This window comes from Pongo pygmaeus, chromosome 9 (genome assembly GCF_028885625.2).
Source record: "Pongo pygmaeus isolate AG05252 chromosome 9, NHGRI_mPonPyg2-v2.0_pri, whole genome shotgun sequence".
Classification (NCBI taxonomy): domain Eukaryota; kingdom Metazoa; phylum Chordata; class Mammalia; order Primates; family Hominidae; genus Pongo; species Pongo pygmaeus.
The window spans coordinates 39,099,092-39,118,761 of record NC_072382.2 but is presented as its reverse complement, the minus strand read 5'-3'; the positions used below and the strand labels follow the sequence as shown (position 1 = coordinate 39,118,761).

The following is a 19,670-nucleotide window of genomic DNA, read 5'->3' as shown; positions in this document are numbered from 1 at the left end:
CCAGGGAAGCCAAAAGATTGGACACCCCTGCTTTGGAGTAAAGACGACTTAAAGAACATGATAGCTATAGTAGTTAGCATGTTTTCAATTACAAGTAAAATCATAACCCATCAAACTGTTTTAAGTAACAAAGATAATTTATGGGTTCTTATAACTTAAAACTTCAGGAGTACGTTGTATTTTAGGTGAGGCTCAATTCAGTGGCCTGGTTAATCTTTCTCTCTACTTTGCTTTCTACAGTGTTGGCCAAAATTGGCTGCCACTGTCTCCTTCCTTGGGACAATTTAACTGCTGGTTTGCTAGCAATAATCAGAGCTGTGTGCTGCTTCTTTCACGTCAAGCAAGTGTTAGAAAAACCTTCTTTCCCCAGTAGCTCGATGGAAAACAGAAAAATCTTTCCCCTGACCCCAGGAAGTATCTCCTGTATCTCACTGGCCAGAGTTGTGACTTGTGCCAATTTCTGAACCAATTATAGTGGGCCATTGGGATAATGTACACAAAGTAGTGTAGCTAATCAAAAATCTACCTCTTGAGCAGAGATATTTTATCTATCAGGCTACTAGGAGAAACAGAATCAATAGGAAGTAGATAAATATGTATATATATGATATCTTATTATATGAAGACATTTATTTCAAGCAGTTAACTCACCTGATTGTGGGGTCTGACATATGTGAAATCTGTAGGACAGGCCAGCAGGCTGGAAACTATCTGGTAGAAGCTGATGTTGTGGTCTTGAGGCAGAATTTCTTCTTCCTCTGGGAAACTTCAGGCCTTTCAACTGATTGGATGAGGCACATCTACATTATTAAGGATAATAGCTTTTAATTAAAGTCAGTTGACTGTAGATACTACACGTATTTACAAAATACCTTCATAGCAACACATAAGTTAGGGTTTGATTAAATAACTGGGCACTGTAGCTTAGCCAAGTTAACATATAAACTATCATGGATATGATCATTCTTTCCCAAAATATGTAACTGAAATTATGAGTTCCTTTTAGAATTGACAGATTGGAAACTAAGGTAGCCAACAAATGTCCTCTACAGTAGCTAACAGTACATGTGTGAAAGGCTGCTCTGGGGAATAGGTTTTCAACTTGCTTGACATAGGGGAGTACTAGACAAAAGTTATAGAAATAGTGATAAAATAGCTATCAAGTAAAAAAGAACTGTTTAACAAAACAGTAGTGAGTTCCTATTACTGAAAATGTTCAAACGTGAGTTAAGGACTGTGGTGTAAGACCCCAGATTAAGGCCTAGTTATTATGTGTTCCTTAACTTCTGGGGAAAGTAGTGTTTTGCTTAAGTGGAGTTCACTAGAAAACAGGTATAATTTTATTTTACTCATATTAATATCAAATAGTACCTGAGATATTATGTCTGCCAGGATTCTCCAGAGAAAAAGAACCAGCAGTATGTACACATGCACACGTACATACTATATATGTGTGTGTGTACATATATATGTACTCTCCACACTATATATATGTACTCTCCACACTATATATATATATGTACTCTCCACACTATATATATGTACATATATATGAGTGCCTATATATGTACACGCACACACACACACACATTGTCTCTCTCTCTCTCTATATATATATAACCCATATATATACCATATATATATGGGTTATATGTATATGGGTCTCTCTCTCTATATATATATATGGTATATATATGGGTTATATATATATAGAGAGAGAGAGACAATGTGTGTGTGTGTGTGTGTGTGTATGTTCATGAGGCATTTTATTTGTAAATATGTATTACATCTCTAGAAAAAGAATCACAGGATTTTCCCTCTGCGTGTTTTCTTCTTGCTTCTTCATGGTCCATGAGGCCAGTTGAGGTTGTCATTACAATGAAACCAAACTGGCAGGATGGAAACAGATTATTCTGCCATTTTTCTAGATCTTTGAGTTGTACATCAAATCTGGGGGCTGATCACTCCACACTTGTTTAGCCTGCCTGTGAGGTTCACAACAATTTTCCCAGCAATGTGATCATCAGTGATTTCAAATTTGCCCATGTAATCACGCTGCATCATCACAGTGAGAAACCGGACAATAACTTGGGAGCTCGGCCTAATAAGAACCTCATTTGCCACTCTTTCTGGCATTGTTGATGCTCTTGAGAGCATCAGCCAGGACATCCATGTGCACCATTGTGGTGGTGTGGAAGGAGCTATAATTTATATTTTTAATATATATATAAATAAATTAATTTCTTCTCAAATAGCCTAGCCACAAGTTTCTCTCCCCGCTATATTCTTGCAGATAAGGTTACCTAGCCAAACAACCCTTTTTATCAAAGGGATCAGGCATAATTTTTGCTTATCCCTCATTAGCAGGTTCATTCCTGCCAGCTCAAGGGATTATCCAAACAAGCCAATCACATTCTTCTGGGGACCAGGGGGCAACCCAACCTCTTAAAATCTCCTTCTCACAGCCCCTGGTTTTCCAGTCTCTTCCTGAGTGCAACCCCTATGTGACCCTGCATGGCAAGTAATGTCTTCTTCCCTTTGGCTGGGAGGGGAATATATGTGATTAATAAACTTTTGACTCAGAAGACTTGCATGCAGCCAATAAACATGAAAAAAAGCTCAACATCACTGATCATTAGAGAAATGCAAATCAGAACCACAACGAGATACCACCTCACACCATTCAGAATGGCTGTTATTAAAAAGTCAAAGAATAACAGATGCTGGCGAGGTTGCAGAGAAAAGGAATGCTTATACACTGTTAGTGGAAGTGTAAATTAGTTCAACTATTGTGGAAGACAGTGTAATGACTCCTCAAAGACCTAAAGTCAGAAATACCATTCAACCCAGCAATGCCACCACTGGGTATATACCCAAAGGAGTATAAATTGTTGTATTATAAAGACACATGTGCACATAGGTTCATTGCAGCACTATTCACAATAGCAAAAACATGGAATCAACCTAAATGCCCATCAATGGTAGACTGGATAAAGACATGTGGTACATATACACCATGCAATACTAAGCAGCCATAAAACAGAATGAGATACATGGCCTTTGCAGGAACATGGATGGAGCTGTAGGCCATTATCCTTAGCAAACTAATGCAGGAACAGAAAACCAAATACCACATGCTCGTGGTTATAAGTGAGAACTAAATGATGACCACACATGGACACATAGAGGGGAACAACACACACTGGGGCCTACCAGAGTGGGGAGGGTGGGAGGAAGGAGAGGATCAGGAAAAATAACTAATGGATACTAGGCTTAATACCTGGGTGATGAAATAACCTGTACAACAAACCGCCATGATACAAGTTTGCCTATATAAAAAACCTGCACATGTACCCCTGAACTTAAAAGTTAAATAAAATAAATAAAATAAAACAAACTTTTGTTTCATCTGGCCAGTGTTGGGCCAAATGAAATCCTGTGTTTGGCCATATTCACAACCTTAGAATTGGAATCCCTCTCTCACCAATGGTATATACAGGAGGTAGTTAAAACAATGACTCTCCTTTCTGTCCACTTACACAGCAGTGATGTTGGATTGGGGAAAAATTCAAATATCAGTTATGTGATAGTAACAATTGACTAGTGAGTTGCCTTTCAATAGCAAGATTCTGTTATTTCTGTGCTTCCAATGCTAGTATTAGCATTTTTATTTTCCAAATAAGAACAGGGCAATTTGTTCATTATTCTGTTAGTGGCACCCATCAGATTATTTTGTAAACTGTTTATACATCTTTTCCTCTCAGCTCAAAGTATAGAAAGTCATGCTTTATTAATCATTATGTACACTCCAAATAACATAATGCCTGACCCATAGCAAATATTCAGTTACTTGCTCCATTGGAATTTTATTTAAAAATTACTAATGAGCTGTGAAGTTCACCTTAAACAACATACCATGTAAGTAAATATCATAAATGTAAATTATCCAACACTGTTGAAATCCAAACTCACTCTACCCACCTTTAGACAGAGGGAATGACATCTTGAAAGTATTGCCCGATTTTCTCTTCTCATTCACCTTCCAAAATGCATGCTAGTTGCCTTAAGGCTTCTGAAGAACCCTAAAGGCAGCATCTCACTTTGTGTAGGAAGAAAAATGAGTATAGCTGCAAGGTGATCCCAACTCCTGCCTGTATGTTGGTTCTGAATGCTCCATTCACTTCAGAATCCCTGCTGAGAGACAATATATTGCTTCAGCAAGAAGGCATTTATTTTAGTCATAGTTTCATTCCTCAAGTTTATAGCTGCATAGCACCCTATTCTAATTTATAGGAAAAACATGGAGAAAGCTAAAATGATTGGTTTGAACATATTTGACATCTTTTTTATGATTTATATTATAGTATTGTATTTAAATTGGCTTACTTATTATTCTTTTGATAGAATGACATATGCTTTTTTCTCTACCCACAGATTTAAGAATTTTTAAGAAAATATGAAAGACCTGGTTTGACATAGGAATTTTTCTAACTTATGAATATATTGTATCCCTTCAAAAAGATATACAATAAATTGTGTTTATCAGCAGTAATAAAATTACATTAAACCAGCTCTGGTGTTTGAAACCCAACATGTATAGTTTCCATATCCATGTCTTTATACAACACTAAGCACTCAGTAAATATATATAATCATGTAATAATAGAATGTGCTCCATTCCATTGATCATAGGCTTTAGAAAGACTTCAATTTAACAGAAGTGTTTTCTCTATCTCCTGGGTTTACTCACAGTAAACAAATCCGAGCTATGCTGGGCCAGTTCAGCCAGGCAGAAGCCTTATTAATGAAAGCTGGAGTGCAGCCAGGAACTTTTGATGGAGTTCTTATGGATCTTGGGTGTTCCTCCATGCAACTTGATACTCCTGAAAGAGGTTTTTCCCTTCGGAAAGATGGCCCTTTGGACATGAGAATGGATGGTGGCAGGTGAGTATTCATAAAGCATTTCTTCTCACAACAAGAAATCAATTTGTCGAAAACTCTCTGAATTTAATTTTTTTAAGACTACAGAATTTCCATTACATGCCTACACCTAACACTACCAATACGTAATAAATCAGTTTGTTTCATACTCATTGTACACATCAGTATTTTTCTGGATTTGGGATTTTTAAAGAAAAACAATTATTGCCTTTACACAAAATAGTGAACAGGATAACTTTCATACTGATTATCTTTTTTACTTGTACAATATGGGTTTTAGAGTGTTAACCAATATCAGTAAATATCACGATACTGCAACAACGATTTCATTTTTATGCATGCCCAACTATGCCTCTTGTGAGAAGCAAAAAGAACTACATATATTTAATGCATCCTCTTTTAGCATACAGAAAAAAAAAAGGCAAGATCCTAGAAGTCAGTAAGTGTGTTTTGTCCTGTCTTATGCGGTCACTTTGTTTGAACCTTCTCCAGAGAAACTGTAATTTATGATACGATATCAAACACAGTACTATAATAAGATATCTTCTACACCTCCTCTTCTTGGAAATACTAGCATTTATTCTCCATTATTCAAACAGATTAAATAACACAAAAACAATCATATTCTAGGAAAGTATAGGAATAATTGTTTTCTTTTCTTTTTTTTTTTGAGACAGAGTCTTGTTCTGTCACCCAAGCTGGCATGCAGTGGCATGATCTCGCACTGCAACCTCCACCTCCCGAGTTTAAGCAATTCTCATGCCTCAGCCTCCTGAGTAGCTGGGATTACAGACGTGTACCACCATGCCTGGCTAATTATTTTTGTATTAGTAGAGACGGAGTTTCACTATGTTGTCCGGGCTGGTCTCGAACTCGTGACCTCAAGTGATCCACTTGCCTCAGCCTCCCAAAATGCTGGGATTATAGGCGTGAGCCACTATTACCGGCCAACAATTTCTTTATATTAATTGTCTAAATTAATGTTAAAAGCTTAGATTAGGACCTGTGTCTATTCTCAATACTGACCTAGGGAATGGGCAGCCTATACCTGTAAAACTTAACTGTGGTTTTTTCTCTCATATCATGCCCCACCACAAACTGCTTTGTTTTGTGGTAATTATTCACATATAGCCTTTTTCCCTGTGTTGTGATACGACCTGTTAACTTGGCTTGTGACCTGTAGTTGTTGGGACTCTGTTGTTCCTAAGTGTTATACCTTCTTTTGCACATGTTGGCATTCACAGAATGAAGAATGTAATTATAAAAGAAAATAGTAAAAATCCTTTAAAAACAAGTAACTAATAGTAAAGGTGAAATATAGTCTCATGTGTGGAGATGGAGGTGGTTGTGTAGAGGTAATAAAACACCAAGCCAATTTCTGAAATACAATGAACAAAACTTCCAGTTACTAGTAGTAAATCCCATATTGTTAGTTTAAAGACTTATCAGCAAATTGTAGTTTGTGAAACAGGGTCCCTGTGGTTTTCCTAAGAGCTTGAAAATAACATTGACACTGAGAATTTAAAATTAATACCTAATGGATAAAATCAGAGTTGAGTAAATATATCTTAAAATGTTGAATGGCTTTCAGGTAGATGGTATAGACTATAACTTAATCAAAGATTTATTTTTTTAGGAGAATACATTTATTTAGTTTTTATTTTTATTTTTTATTATACTTTAAGTTTTAGGGTACATGTGCAGAACGTGCAGGTTAGTTACATGTGTATACATGTGCCATGGTGGTGTGCTGCACCCGGTAACTCGTCATTTAACATTAGGTATATCTCCGAATGCTATCCCTCCCCACTCCCCCCATCCCACAACAGGCCCCAGTGTGTGATGTTCCCCTTCCTGTGTCCATGTGTTCTCATTGTTCAATTCCCACCTATGAGTGAGAACATGTGGTGTTTGGTTTTTTGTCCTTGCAGTAGTTTGCTGAGAATGATGGTTTCCAGCTTCATCCATGTCCCTACAAAGGACATGAACTCATCATTTTTGATGGCTGCATAGTATTCCATGGTGTATATGTGCCACATTTTCTTAATCCAGTCTATCATTGTTGGACATTTGGGTTGGTTCCAAGTCTCTGCTATTGTGAATAGTGCCACAATAAACATACCTGTGCATGTGTTTTCATAGCAGCATGATTTATAATCCTTTGGGTATATACCCAGTAATGGGATGGCTGGGTCAAATTGTATTTCTAGTTCTAGATCCCTGAGGAATGGCCACACTGACTTCCACAATGGTTGAACTAGTTTACATTCCCACCAACAGTGTAAAAGTGTTCCTATTTCTCCACATCCTCTCCAGCACCTGTTGTTTCCTGACTTTTTAATGATCGCCATTCTAACTGGTGTGAGATGGTATCTCGTTGTGGTTTTGATTTGCATTTCTCTGATGGCTAGCGATGATGAGCATTTTTTCATGTGTCTTTTGGCTGCATAAATGTCTTCTTTTGAGAAGTGTCTGTTCATATCCTTCGCCCATTTTTTGATGAGTTTGTTTTTTTCTTGTAAATTTGTTTGAGTTCATTGTAGATTCTGGATATTAGCCCTTTGTCAGATGAGTAGATTGCAAAAATTTTCTCCCATTCTGTAGGTTGCCTGTTGACTCTGATGGTAGTTTCTTTTGCTGTGCAGAAGCTCTTGAGTTTAATTAGATCCCATTTGTCAATTTTGGCTTTTGTTGCCATTGCTTTTGGTGTTTTAGACATGAAGTCCTTGCCCATGCCTATGTCCTGAATGGTATTGCCTAGGTTTTCTTCTAGGGTTTTTATGGTTTTAGGTCTAACAGTTAAGTCTTTAATCCATCTTGAATTATTTTTTGTATAAGGTGTAAGGAAGGGATCCAGTTTCAGCTTTCTACATATGGCTAGCCAGTTTTCCCAGCACCATTTATTAAATAGGGAATCCTTTCCCCATTGGTTGTTTTTCTCAGGTTTGTCAAAGATCAGATAGTTGTAGATACGCGGCATTATTTCTGAGGGCTCTGTTCTGTTCCATTGATCTATATCTCTGTTTTGGTACCAGTACCATGCTGTTTTGGTTACTGTAGCCTTGTAGTATAGTTTGAAGTCAGGTAGTGTGATGCCTCCAGCTTTGTTCTTTTGGCTTAAGATTGACTTGGCAATGTGGGCTCTTTTTTGGTTCCATATGAACTTTCAAGTAGTTTTTTCCAATTCTGTGAAGAAAGTCATTGGTAGCTTGATGGGGATGGCATTGAATCTATAAATTACCTTGGGCGGTATGGCCATTTTCACAATATTGATTCTTCCTATCCATGAGCATGGAATGTTCTTCCATTTGTTTGTATCCTCTTTTATTTCATTGAGCAGTGGTTTGCATTTCTCCTTGAAGAGGTCCTTCACGTCCTTTGTAAGTTGGATTCCTAGGTATCTTATTCTCTTTGAAGCAATTGTGAATAGGAGTTCACTCATGATTTGGCTCTCTGTTTGTCTGTTATTGGTGTATAAGAATGCTTGTGATTTTTGTACATTGATTTTGTATCCTGAGACTTTGCTGAAGTTGCCTATCAGCTTAAGATTTTGGTCTGAGATGATGGGGTTTTCTAGATATACAATCATGTCATCTGCAAACAGGGACAATTTGATTTCCTCTTTTCCCAATTGAATACCCTTTATTTCCTTCTCCTGCCTAATTGCCCTGGCCAGAACTTGCAAGACTATGTTGAATAGGAGTGGTGAGAGAGGGCATCCCTATCTTGTACCGGTTTTCAAAGTGAATGCTTCCAGTTTTTGCCCATTCAGTATGATATTGGCTGTGGGTTTGTCATAGATAGCTCTTATAACAGCTCTGAAGAAAGTATATGAAATTTGAAAAGGGGGAGTTGATCCACATGAATTCATTGAAAAAGTAAAGTTACAGATTCAAACATGTGCAATGCTAATCCAAGAGGTATATGTTTGCCTTGGCTAATCCAGGCCAAAAAATGTGGCCTGTCAATTCCTGAAGAGAAATGTATCCCTCTGATGAAGACGGATGCAAGAGGCTTCCTTAACTAGTCGCCATTTAACACTAGAGTCTTAAAACATAGTTTATTCTCTGCTGATTCCAGTTTCAACAGCAGCTTTCAAATTATAGTGAGGTTTCTCATGTAGAAGCCATAGAAAGAAATTCATAGTTTCAAGAATTTGAGAGTCTAGTTCTGTTGGCAGTTATAGTCTTCACTAGAAGGTAATTAATTGTGTTTATATTTTCTTTCTAAGTTTAGTCACTGTAAGTCAGTGAACTCTGGAGGACTGACAAGATCAAGTCTATTAGTTGGGGGGCAGCTCTTGGATCTTGACTCCTTAACCACGTGAATTCCTATTCTGAAGCTGCCTAGCAGCCTGCCCAACCTTCCAGTGTTGCACCTTTTGCACGGTAGCACTAATATGAGTAAAATAAAATTATGTGCACTGTCCAATTATTTATTTAGAGTAAAATTAGGTGTGTTGAACAAAATACTTTTTAATTTTCTTATTTAAACATAGAAAATATAATGAAAGACTGCTAAGTGCATCCATACTCATCATAATATTATCTTGGTAAAGCTGAACTGTATCCCATGGATAAATTTCTAAATTTCACATCATTAACACAGTTCATTCAAATGCTCAGTGGTTTGAGCAGTTGAATTCACAAACAGGTCAGGTTTAGCAGGGATTTTTGTCATTTAAGCCACGAATTATGCCTTGCAAATTTATGAATGGGGAAGATCTAAAGGACCGTGACATGCATTGAGCATCTTTTATTCCAGGCATTGTATTTCTGTTTTACAATTGTGTGCACCAATAATTATCCAAACCATTTTGTGAGTTAACAATTGTTACTTTCATTTCACAGGTTAAAAATTGAGGCTCTAATAGGTTAAAAGTCTTACTCAGTATGAGTAGCAAGACCAGGATTCTAATCCAGATCAATTGAACTCCAAAGACCAGATCTTCATCCTGAAAGCTGAAGAGGCAAAGCCTACTGAGATAGAAATAGGGCTACCTTACAAGACATTCATTGTTCTGTGAGTTTAACAGCAGACCGACATAAAAACAATTATTGTAAGCTACTCAGGAGGTTGAGGCAGGAGAATCACTTGAACCTGGGAGGCAGAGGTTGCAATGAGCTGAGATCTGCCATTGTACCTCCAGCCTGGGCAACAGGAGCGAAACTTCGTCCCCCAAAAAAAAAAAAAAAAAAAAATCTGAAAAGCGAGGTTTGGACAAAAAAGAGAGACAAAGAGACATCAAGAGAGATGAAAGTCATGACAAATCGGGGGATAAGCCAAAGACGGCAAAAATATTTTCTCCTGGAGGCACTAGGCTTAACAATGTATATTTTAATATTTTTAAGGAGAGTTTTAGGTGTTTCTTGGCAGCCCCACTCTGGTTGGACCCTCAGTTCTTAAAGCTACCATACCCTTGTTACTTACAGATCCTCACAGTATGTTACCAACAATCAATCCAGCATATTAACTGTAAGAGCAGTAACTGCACCATTAGCAAAGCTATTTTTCTAATATGCAAGGTCATAATTAACTCATCACTTAGAATTCTTTGGCCCATTTCCCTAAGGTAAACAGGAATGGTCTGACAGAGTAAATGCTGTTTCTGACTATAATTTATTCTATTTGACCAGAGGTGGTATTTTTCATTCCTCCTCTGCCTAAAATTACTATCTAGACTTGTTCAATACTGCTTATTGATTACCAGGTTTTACCATATGGTGACCTTTGTTACAGAAGAATGACCAAATATTGTTAAACATTTGAATAATATGCATTATTGCCATTAAGGTTGTATGAGTTTTTGTGAGGGAAACTGATCAGCAGTATCTTTTTTTATAGATTTTCTAAGTTCAATTTGTGTCTCCACAAGTAATCAGTTATTTTACAGCCTCAGATTTAGTCAAGTTCTTGAGTTAGACTTGTTTAAATATCATCAGCAAACCTTGTATCTTCTATACTGCAAAAAACATTCAAGCAGTAATTTAAATTTTGAACAACTTAAATATAACCATTTTTCATTGTTTTAGTTTGAGAAAAATATACAGGAACAACAAAAATTTATTTGTGATTTAAAGTTTAAGGTTAGTATATTTTAAATTCCTGCTGCCTTGACCTTGACGAATGTTACAAACCATCACCACTTGCCATAATGATGGGTAGTTGAAATAGAAAGTCTGTTTCATTTGTTTAAGGTTTCAGTCTCTGACTTTAAAACCTCAGTTCTCCTAGAGTATGTGTGTATGTCTGACTTTATGTCTCAGTACTCTGAAGTTTCACCTCTTGTCAATGAAAACTGACGTCAGTGAACTAATTGGCTCTTCTTGTGCGTAGGTACCCTGACATGCCCACTGCTGCTGATGTTGTGAATGCTTTAGATCAACAGGCACTTGCATCTATCCTAAGAACATACGGAGAGGAGAAGCATGCCAAGAAAATCGCTTCAGCGATTGTTCAGGCACGCAGCATCTACCCCATCACCAGAACCCAGCAGCTTGCCAGCATCGTTGCAGGTAGCCTCATTAATTCTCAACAGTGTCTAAGAGAAAAAATTATATTTACGTGTGTGCATGTGTCTGTGTGTGTGCACACATGCACATGTGTGTGTGCATTAATCCCCCAGACTCCCAGAGGGATTCATTTGTACTTGAAATGCGGGATAGAATCTCGCCTATCCTTCTCTAATGTCAGCTTTCTTTTGCTTTTGCAAGCTTCTTCCCCAAAAAACCTCTCCCCCAAATACAATTTTTCAAAAAAATACTGTAGTTTGCTAATTTGTATAATAGTAGATTTTTATTTTACACAGGATAATTTATCATTTGTGCCTACCAAGGTGAAACATGGAATGATGAGCGAAAGGATTTCTTGATCCATCACAATGGTTGATAAGCACCCTGTATAAGATCTGACATTACTTCTCTTAGTTTCACATTTCTGCATTTTAATATTTTGGGCAAAAGGAGAATTGCATTGCCCAAATGCTAAAATAAAATCCAGTGACTCATATATCTATTCTAAACAACCAACTAACAAAGGGTATATGATGTATAGGTTATTCCACTTTGTGAATGCTAACTACATCAGCCTGAGGGGCTTATTGAAACATTTCATCTTTTCTGCTATTTCGCTATTCACCACCATAAACCTCTTGAACCTAACTCTAGCTAGGAGGCGCTTTATTATAGCCTTTCTGTTTGAAGCCAAAGTTGTTTCACAGCTGTGTTCCGTGATGAAAGTTTTCCAAGGCAAAAATATAACTCTTGCAGTTATTTAATAGAATTCCAATGGTAAATTTTTCATCTTGTTGAACCATCTGAAACCCTGTATCATTTTCATTTACCAAATGTATTAAGATTTTTTTCCAGTGGTTCCTATTAAATTACTTAAGTAAATTTTAAGAAGTTTTTAAAAAGGAATCTTTGTGTAACTTATAAATAGAACCTGCTATTGGCTGTCTCTTTCTTAATATTATCCATAGTTTAAGAAGTAAAACTTAATTATAAATTCATTTAGATCATTACTGTTTAGAGATCACATAGCAATTGTTTTATGATATAATTAAATAAGACTATTCTACTTAGTTATTATAATGAAATATAAAGAGCTGACTAGCCTTTAATTTTTTAAGGCACATTATCTCAGGGCCCTTCGAACTTACCATTGAGATTTCTTTAGGCAAGTTTAAGAGCAGAATTCTTGTGGTTATATGAACATAAAATATTTCATATTTTCCCCCCTAAAAAAGTGTGTATACCAGCATGCCGACATTAAAGTCATCCCGTCTGGTGTTCCTTTAACCACTCCTTACTCACTAACATGTCTCCACCGTATCCTTTCTGTAATTATTTACCTATGTGTTATTTTCTGTCTCCCATATTGGAAAGAAAAGCAGTGAGAAGTGGTATTTTTTATTTATAAGCAAATCTAAAATTGGTGCTGAAAGTGAGGTGTTGGGGCTAGAGAGCATCCTAGAAATTGTCTAGTCAGAAAACATCATCTGATTACTAAGGAAACTGAGGCTCAGGGAGGGTCAATAGCTTGCAATAGTAATCTAGAATTCGGTAGCTCATGAATTTGAGGCATAATTGGGAATCTGCCTTTAAGCTACCTTTTCTGTCTGTGCATCCTACTTTGTAAACTTGCGGAAATAACACTTTGGCATTAAGTAGAAATTATGTGAATGTGTACAATAGGAACAATTTAAGTACTTTCAGAAAGATTATGTTATGAAAAGCACATTATAGCTATGAGAAATGATACAGTAAAAGTGAAAATATTCGTATATGGTAAATAAAACCTCAATTTAGTAAATGCCATTGAAACATTGAGTTATCTGGAATTAGTCCATTTTTATGTCTTAAATATCAGTCTATAATAATACAACTTTATTAATGATAATATGAATTTTTGGGAAAGGGAAAAACAAAAATGTGTTTTCATTTTGTGCTCATTTATTCAAAAAATATTTTGAGAGAGGCTACTTTATACTAGGCACTATCCTAAACACTAAAGGTAAAATAGGAGCTAATCAGATACAACCTCTGTGTTTACAAAGTTTATAGACTAATAGATTATACAGTCAGGGAACTGAGTGAAAACATCATATAATAACCTCTACTTACAGTGAAAATTCTCTTTCCTATTTATTGTAGTCAAGAGTTATGATAGTATGGTCAATAGAAAATTTGATAAAAGCAGAGAATTATAGAACCTATAAAAATATACATATATTTGTATACTTGCATTTTAATTGCAGTTCCACGAAGTTCATTCTTAACAAACCACACCCATGACATATGTCCTATAAGTTCTGGTTATAGTTTTAGTAAAATGAAGTAAGACTTTAAAGGCATTTGCAAAGCCATCTGAATGAGAAGTTTTTCTAGATTTTCATGATTTCATTTTAGTCTTTTATAATTGCCTCATTCATACCTAATTTGATTGAATTTTTTTAAGTGATTCACCTTTAACAAGAGTTTCCAAAGTTTCCAACTTAGTTTTCATGGAAACTGCAGCAGCTGTCTTTCCTTTTGCATTCATATTTCATCAGTTTATGTAATATGTAATTAAATTATGTAATAACAACAGTGAACATTCTGGGCTGTAAGTGCACAGCTCTCTTGATGGGACTAGAACTGTATAGAAATACCAGAGAATCCGAAGAATAGAATCCTACCCTCACACAATTTGTTTAACAGAGAAAAGGGTTAAATCTGTCAAGTCCAATAAATCAAGAGGTACTACATAAAGAAAATATGAGACACAATTGGAAGGGCACAGGTTCCTGTATGGGTTTCTTAGGGCTGCTGTTACTAAGTACTACAAACTTTGTGCCTTAAAACAACAGAAATTTATTCCTTTACAGTTTTGGAGACTTGAAGTCTGAAATCAAGATGTTAGAAGGGAGCTAGGGGAGAATCCTTCCTTACTATTCCTAGCATCTGGCGGTTGCCAATCCTTGGTGTTCCTTGGCTTGTCGATATATCACTGTTTCTGCCTCCATAGTCACTTGGCATTCTACCTGGGCATCTGTCTTTGTGCCCAGATTTCCCTCTTCTTATAAGGACACCAGTCATGTTGGATTTAGGGCCGACACTTAATCCAGTATATCCTAATCTTAACTTGATTATATCTGCAAAGACCTTATTTCTATGTCAGATCACATTTATAGGTTCTGGGTAGACATGAATTGTGCTGCGTAGACATGAATTGTGGGGGACTCTATAAACCCAGTACAATTCCTAAGCAATATCTTTGTTTAACAAACATGTATTTTAGCAAGCTATAATATGCAATGACTATATTTAAATGTGATTTCTGATTCTGATAAATTCATACTAAATATGTTCAAAACTATCAAGCACTCTAGGAAATATGCAGCACAGTTCCTGACACATTAAAATCCATATTGATGGAAATATAAATCACTTTCTTTGCTTTCCACAAACTAATAATTCAGTAGGACAAGGAAGAACAACACACTTGGAATTACACACTCAGTGGGATCCTGTAAGTCATATGATTAAGCTGTTAATTGTAAAATCTAAAGTTTGGTGCCTTTTGCTAGTATAAATAACTACAGTTTCAGTACTCTTCCATATCATGGAAATTCCAAAAGACAGGTTCAAGGCTCCAAGTTGGAACAGAGCACTTACAAGCATTGTGAATTACTTTGCAAATTATCAAAGGAGTAATTTATAAGCAACTTACAAGAGAATTCCAAAAACAACCTGTAGGATTTCACTGTTCTTACTACCACACATGTTCATACATATGCTATTCAGAACTACCGGCCATGGATCTTAATATACAGTATTCCCTCCAAAAATGATTCATAAATAACAAGTCCACATTTTATTAAACATAATGTTTATTCTAATGTTCTAGCTAAAGAGTTGGAGTTGTAAAATCTAAGAGATGAAAATGGCCTAAGGGACTCATCTAATCTAGAACTAGATTCTTCATCACCTCTAATAAATGGTCATCTAGCTTTAGCCTCTTCATCTTCATCTCTCTTACTCCCCATTGTATTTCGGTGAAGACAAGCACATTTCAGCCTGAAGTTGCCAGTTCCATAAATATAATACAGGCGTAGAGACTTTAGAAAGGATAGATTTCTTAGAACAAAAGCAAAACTCGTTTACATGGTTTGCAACTTCCTCCATGAACTGGCTCCTACCTGTCTTTTCATCTTCCCCTTTCCACATAATAGTATTTGTTCCAGCCATATTGAAGTTCTTATAGTCTTTCCAGCACACCATAGTCATTCACCTGTAGGCCTTGGATGTCCTTCTGCCTGGAATATTGACCTTCCTGTTCTCTCATCTCCCTGCCCTACCCCTACCCTTTTCTCTGGCTAATTTCAGCTCATCCTTTAGAGCTCAGTTGAAATGCCACTTCCTCACAAAGTTCTTTCCAACTTTACTCACATTATTTGAGATGGTTTCCTATGTGCTGCCATTGCACTGCATTCCCTTGTCTGGCACTTATTATGCTATATCTTATTGCTTGCTTACTATTTAAATATTCCCTTAGCTTTATATTGTGCAACACCATTGCCAACAGCCACATGTGGCTATAAAGCACTTGAAATGTAGTTACTCCGCATTAAGGGGTGCCATGAATCTAAAATATGCACCAGATTTTGAAGACTTAGTTTGAAAAAAATTATAATATTACAAAAATAATTTTATCTTCATTACATGTTGAAATGGTACTATTTTAGATATATTAAGTCAAATATGGTATTAAAATTAATATTTTGCTTTTTAAATGTGGCTATAGAAAAATGTTAAATAACATGTTTCACATTACATCTTTATTGGACAGTATTGTTCTAGACTATAAACACCAAGATTATAAGCCCTGCTGTGACTTTTGTACTAATCACTGTGTCCTCGCGTTTAGCCTAATGTTTGACACCTGAAAGGTATTTAGTAAATACATTTTTTAGATTTTTTTATTAAAAAACTTTTTATAAGTTACAGGTTCTCCTTCTGTCACCCAGGCTGGAGTGCAGTGGTGCAATCATAGTTGAAGGCTGCAGTGAGCTGTGAGGCTCAAGCTGTCCTCCTGACTCAGCCTCCTGAGTAGCTGGGACTGCAGGTGCCCAACATCACAGCAGGCTAATTTTTTTAATTTTTATTTTTAGAAATAGGGTCTCACTATGTTGCCCGTGCTTGTCTCGAACTCTTGGCTTCAAGCGATCCCCAACCTCCTGGCTCAGCTTCCTGGGTAGCTGAGATTACAGGTGTAAGCAACTGCTCCTGGCAGTACTTTTTCAATGTTAATTTATACAGTTAACAAAATGCACATTCAATCAGAAAAGCTCTGCTTTTAGAATGTTTGGATTCAGTAAAATAACTTCAACATTAATTTTAAAAATTGATGTTCAGTCTTGTAGGTCATAAAAAGCAAATGTCCTCTTATATGGTTTGGCTCGGTGTCTTCATCCAAACCTCATCTTGTAGCTCGCATAATTCCCATGTGTTGTGGGAGGGGCCCACTGGGAGATGATTGAATCATGGGAACAGGTCTTTCTCGTGCTGTTCTCATGATAATGAATGGGTCTCATGAGACCTGAGACCCTAACACAAGCTCTCTTTGCCTGCTGCCATCCACATAAGAGATGACTTGCTCCTTCTTGCCTTCTGCCATGATGGTGAGGCCTCCCCAGCCATTTGGAACTGTAAGTCCAATTAAACCTCTTTCTTTTGTAAATTGGTCAGTCTTGGGTATGTCTTTATCAGCAGCATGAAAATGACTAATACGTCCCCCACAACATTAACACTAACATATGCAGGTAAGTTAGGAAAACTACATTGCCCTCTAGTACTTTATTCATCTTTGTAAGTTGAAATGATATTAATTCCCATCTTATTCTTTAAGAATGCTGTGAAGAATAATAATGCTTTGATAGAATATTTTTATTAATTAAAAATCCTTCATAATGATGAATGACACATATAAAAATTCTCAAGCTCTTCAGAAGAAAAGAAAATTTATGCACTTAATTTTGAAAAAATGGCCGTGGTCTGGATTTTGCAGAATTGATGTATTTGATGTATTGATGTTTTGCATAGTCTTAAAAATGAGATAGGTTCTAGACATCCCTTTGAATAAAGAAATCTGGGTGTTTTCCTCAAGAGGCTGGCTGCCCGTATTTTATATTTGAGCTTTTTCGCATTCTAGCACTCTTTTCATTCTCCGGTTACATCAAGGAAATTACCAGTTAAATGCTAACTAGTTTAATGAAAACATCTTTGTTCAAGTCCTGGTTCTTCAACTTGCTGTTTGTGTAAACTTGAATAATTCTAGACCTCATCTTTCTCATCTTAAAATGGAGGCAAATAATAGTTATGATAATAATCATTATTTTTCTTTAGTAAACATAACCATGCCAATTATGTTTTGCTTAAACCAATGTTGAAATTCACTTGTAGTCTTAGAGCTCATGTTAAAAATCAAAGAAGTATACCAGTCACTTTTCAGATCATTGAGATTTAGATTAAATAAAAATAAAATAATTGATGAAATAGATAATTGATCTCTAAACAGTCAAAAGGTGACAGAAGGCTTATAATTATTTGAATGAGAGAAAGGAGGGGGAGAAACTTCTTAGATATTTGTGATTCATGTTGATTAAATGTATAGATTTATTCCTTTCCTGAAACTTTTGTGTAACCTTTATTCTGACTCATGAACTGGGTACATAGCCAGAGATTAATGAATGCTTGTTGAACAAATAAATGAATAAAAGGATACGTACATTCCCAGCCAAAGTAAAAATGAAAATTCAAGAGAAAAAAATATATAAGTTCTTAGGTATTACTGAGGATAAACTGTACTTTTTCCTTCACGTTGAAGAGGGAGACAACCTGAGCATCAAAGTCTTCAGTATAAATTAAAGCAGCTTGAGGAATAGGTGAGACTCTCCAGGACATGGAATCAAAAGTTCTCAAGTTTTGTTTCTGGTTGTGCCACTTATTTGTTCTGTGAACTTGAGTAAGTTCACTTATCTTCTCTGACCCTCATTTCCTCATCTGGAAAATAGGAATAACAAATCTTACTATGACTAATAAATGACATTTATTATCTGTGAAATTTAAAGTGCAAATATTCTTGTAAGCATTTTTTTTTCTCCTCTGTATTCAGAGCTAAGGTAATTCAGACAGTAAAGGAATGCGGTAGTTGGAATTCTGAGTGTGAACTTCCATTTCCAATTCTGTTTTCCTGTCCATAACCAAACTGTGTGATTTGTGATAGATTGATCACTTCATTCCAAGATGGTCTTCCCTTAGGAGTTATGTGACTTGTAGGAAGGAGAATAATAATTATCTTTTTCTGCAGTGGGACATGTTAAGGTATATCTTTCCACAGTGGCATCAATGGTTCCTGCCTCAGCCTGTATCTGAAACCATCATCTTTTTTCAGCATCATTTTGTTAATCCATAGAGAACCTTCAAAATAAAAGATAATGATAAGATAAAATTTATGCCGGGCGCAGTGGCTCACTCTATACTCCAAGCACTTTGGGAGGCCAAAGCAAGCTGATCTTGAGTCCAGGAGTTCGAAACTGGCCTGCTCAACATGGTGAAACCCTGACTCTACTAAAAATACAAAAATTAGCCAGGTGTGGTGGCGCATGCCTGCAGTCCCAGCTACTCAGGAGGCTGAGGCATGAGAATCACTTGAATCCGGGAGATGGAGATTACAGTGAGCTGAGATTGTGCCACTGCACTCCAGCCTGGGTGACAGAGTAAAAACTCTGTCTCAAAAATAATAAAATAAAATAATAAAATTTATTAAGAAAGAGTCATTATCTTTTAGTTGGAACATAAACTTATTCCTGATCAAGATAATTTGACATCCTTTTATTGTTTAATAACTTACATGTTGCTTCCTTCATTTTTCTCAAAAAGTACTCTTTATACTAACATTGCTGTGATTAAGAAATGGAAGGAAAAGTGTTAGAGTGTTCAGTTTTCACTCCGATGGAAAATGGTATGGTCAAACCTACAGTTGAATTTGGATGGCTCACCAATGTATCATAGTTGTCATTGCCACTGCTATGAAAATTACACTTACTCTTCTGTCATTCAAATTTGTCGAATTCAGTCTGTTACACACTGTATGTATAGTGACATGCCAACTAAATTAGCAAATGACATTTTTTAAGTAAACTTTATGTTTTATTTCTTATTTTAATAAGTAATCCTTTCAAAAGA

General features: G+C 36.2%; 1 protein-coding gene and 1 pseudogene across 6 annotated transcripts in view; one reads left to right on the top strand and one right to left on the bottom strand.

The window, feature by feature from the left end:
* Positions 1-19,670, top strand: part of METTL15 (methyltransferase 15, mitochondrial 12S rRNA N4-cytidine) — a 231,915-nt gene that overhangs the window by 184,349 nt on the left and 27,896 nt on the right. For 5 of the 6 annotated variants that reach the window (XM_054438066.2, XM_054438065.2, XM_063671036.1 and 2 more), the window contains 2 exons: positions 4,753-4,944; positions 11,278-11,456. In XM_054438066.2, the coding sequence (XP_054294041.1) occupies positions 4,753-4,944; positions 11,278-11,456 (371 nt within the window). The remainder of the gene's footprint in view (positions 1-4,752; positions 4,945-11,277; positions 11,457-19,670) is intronic. The other variant, XM_063671038.1, reaches the window with a different exon arrangement.
* LOC129007566 (small ribosomal subunit protein uS8-like) lies at positions 1,767-2,182 on the bottom strand (annotated as a pseudogene).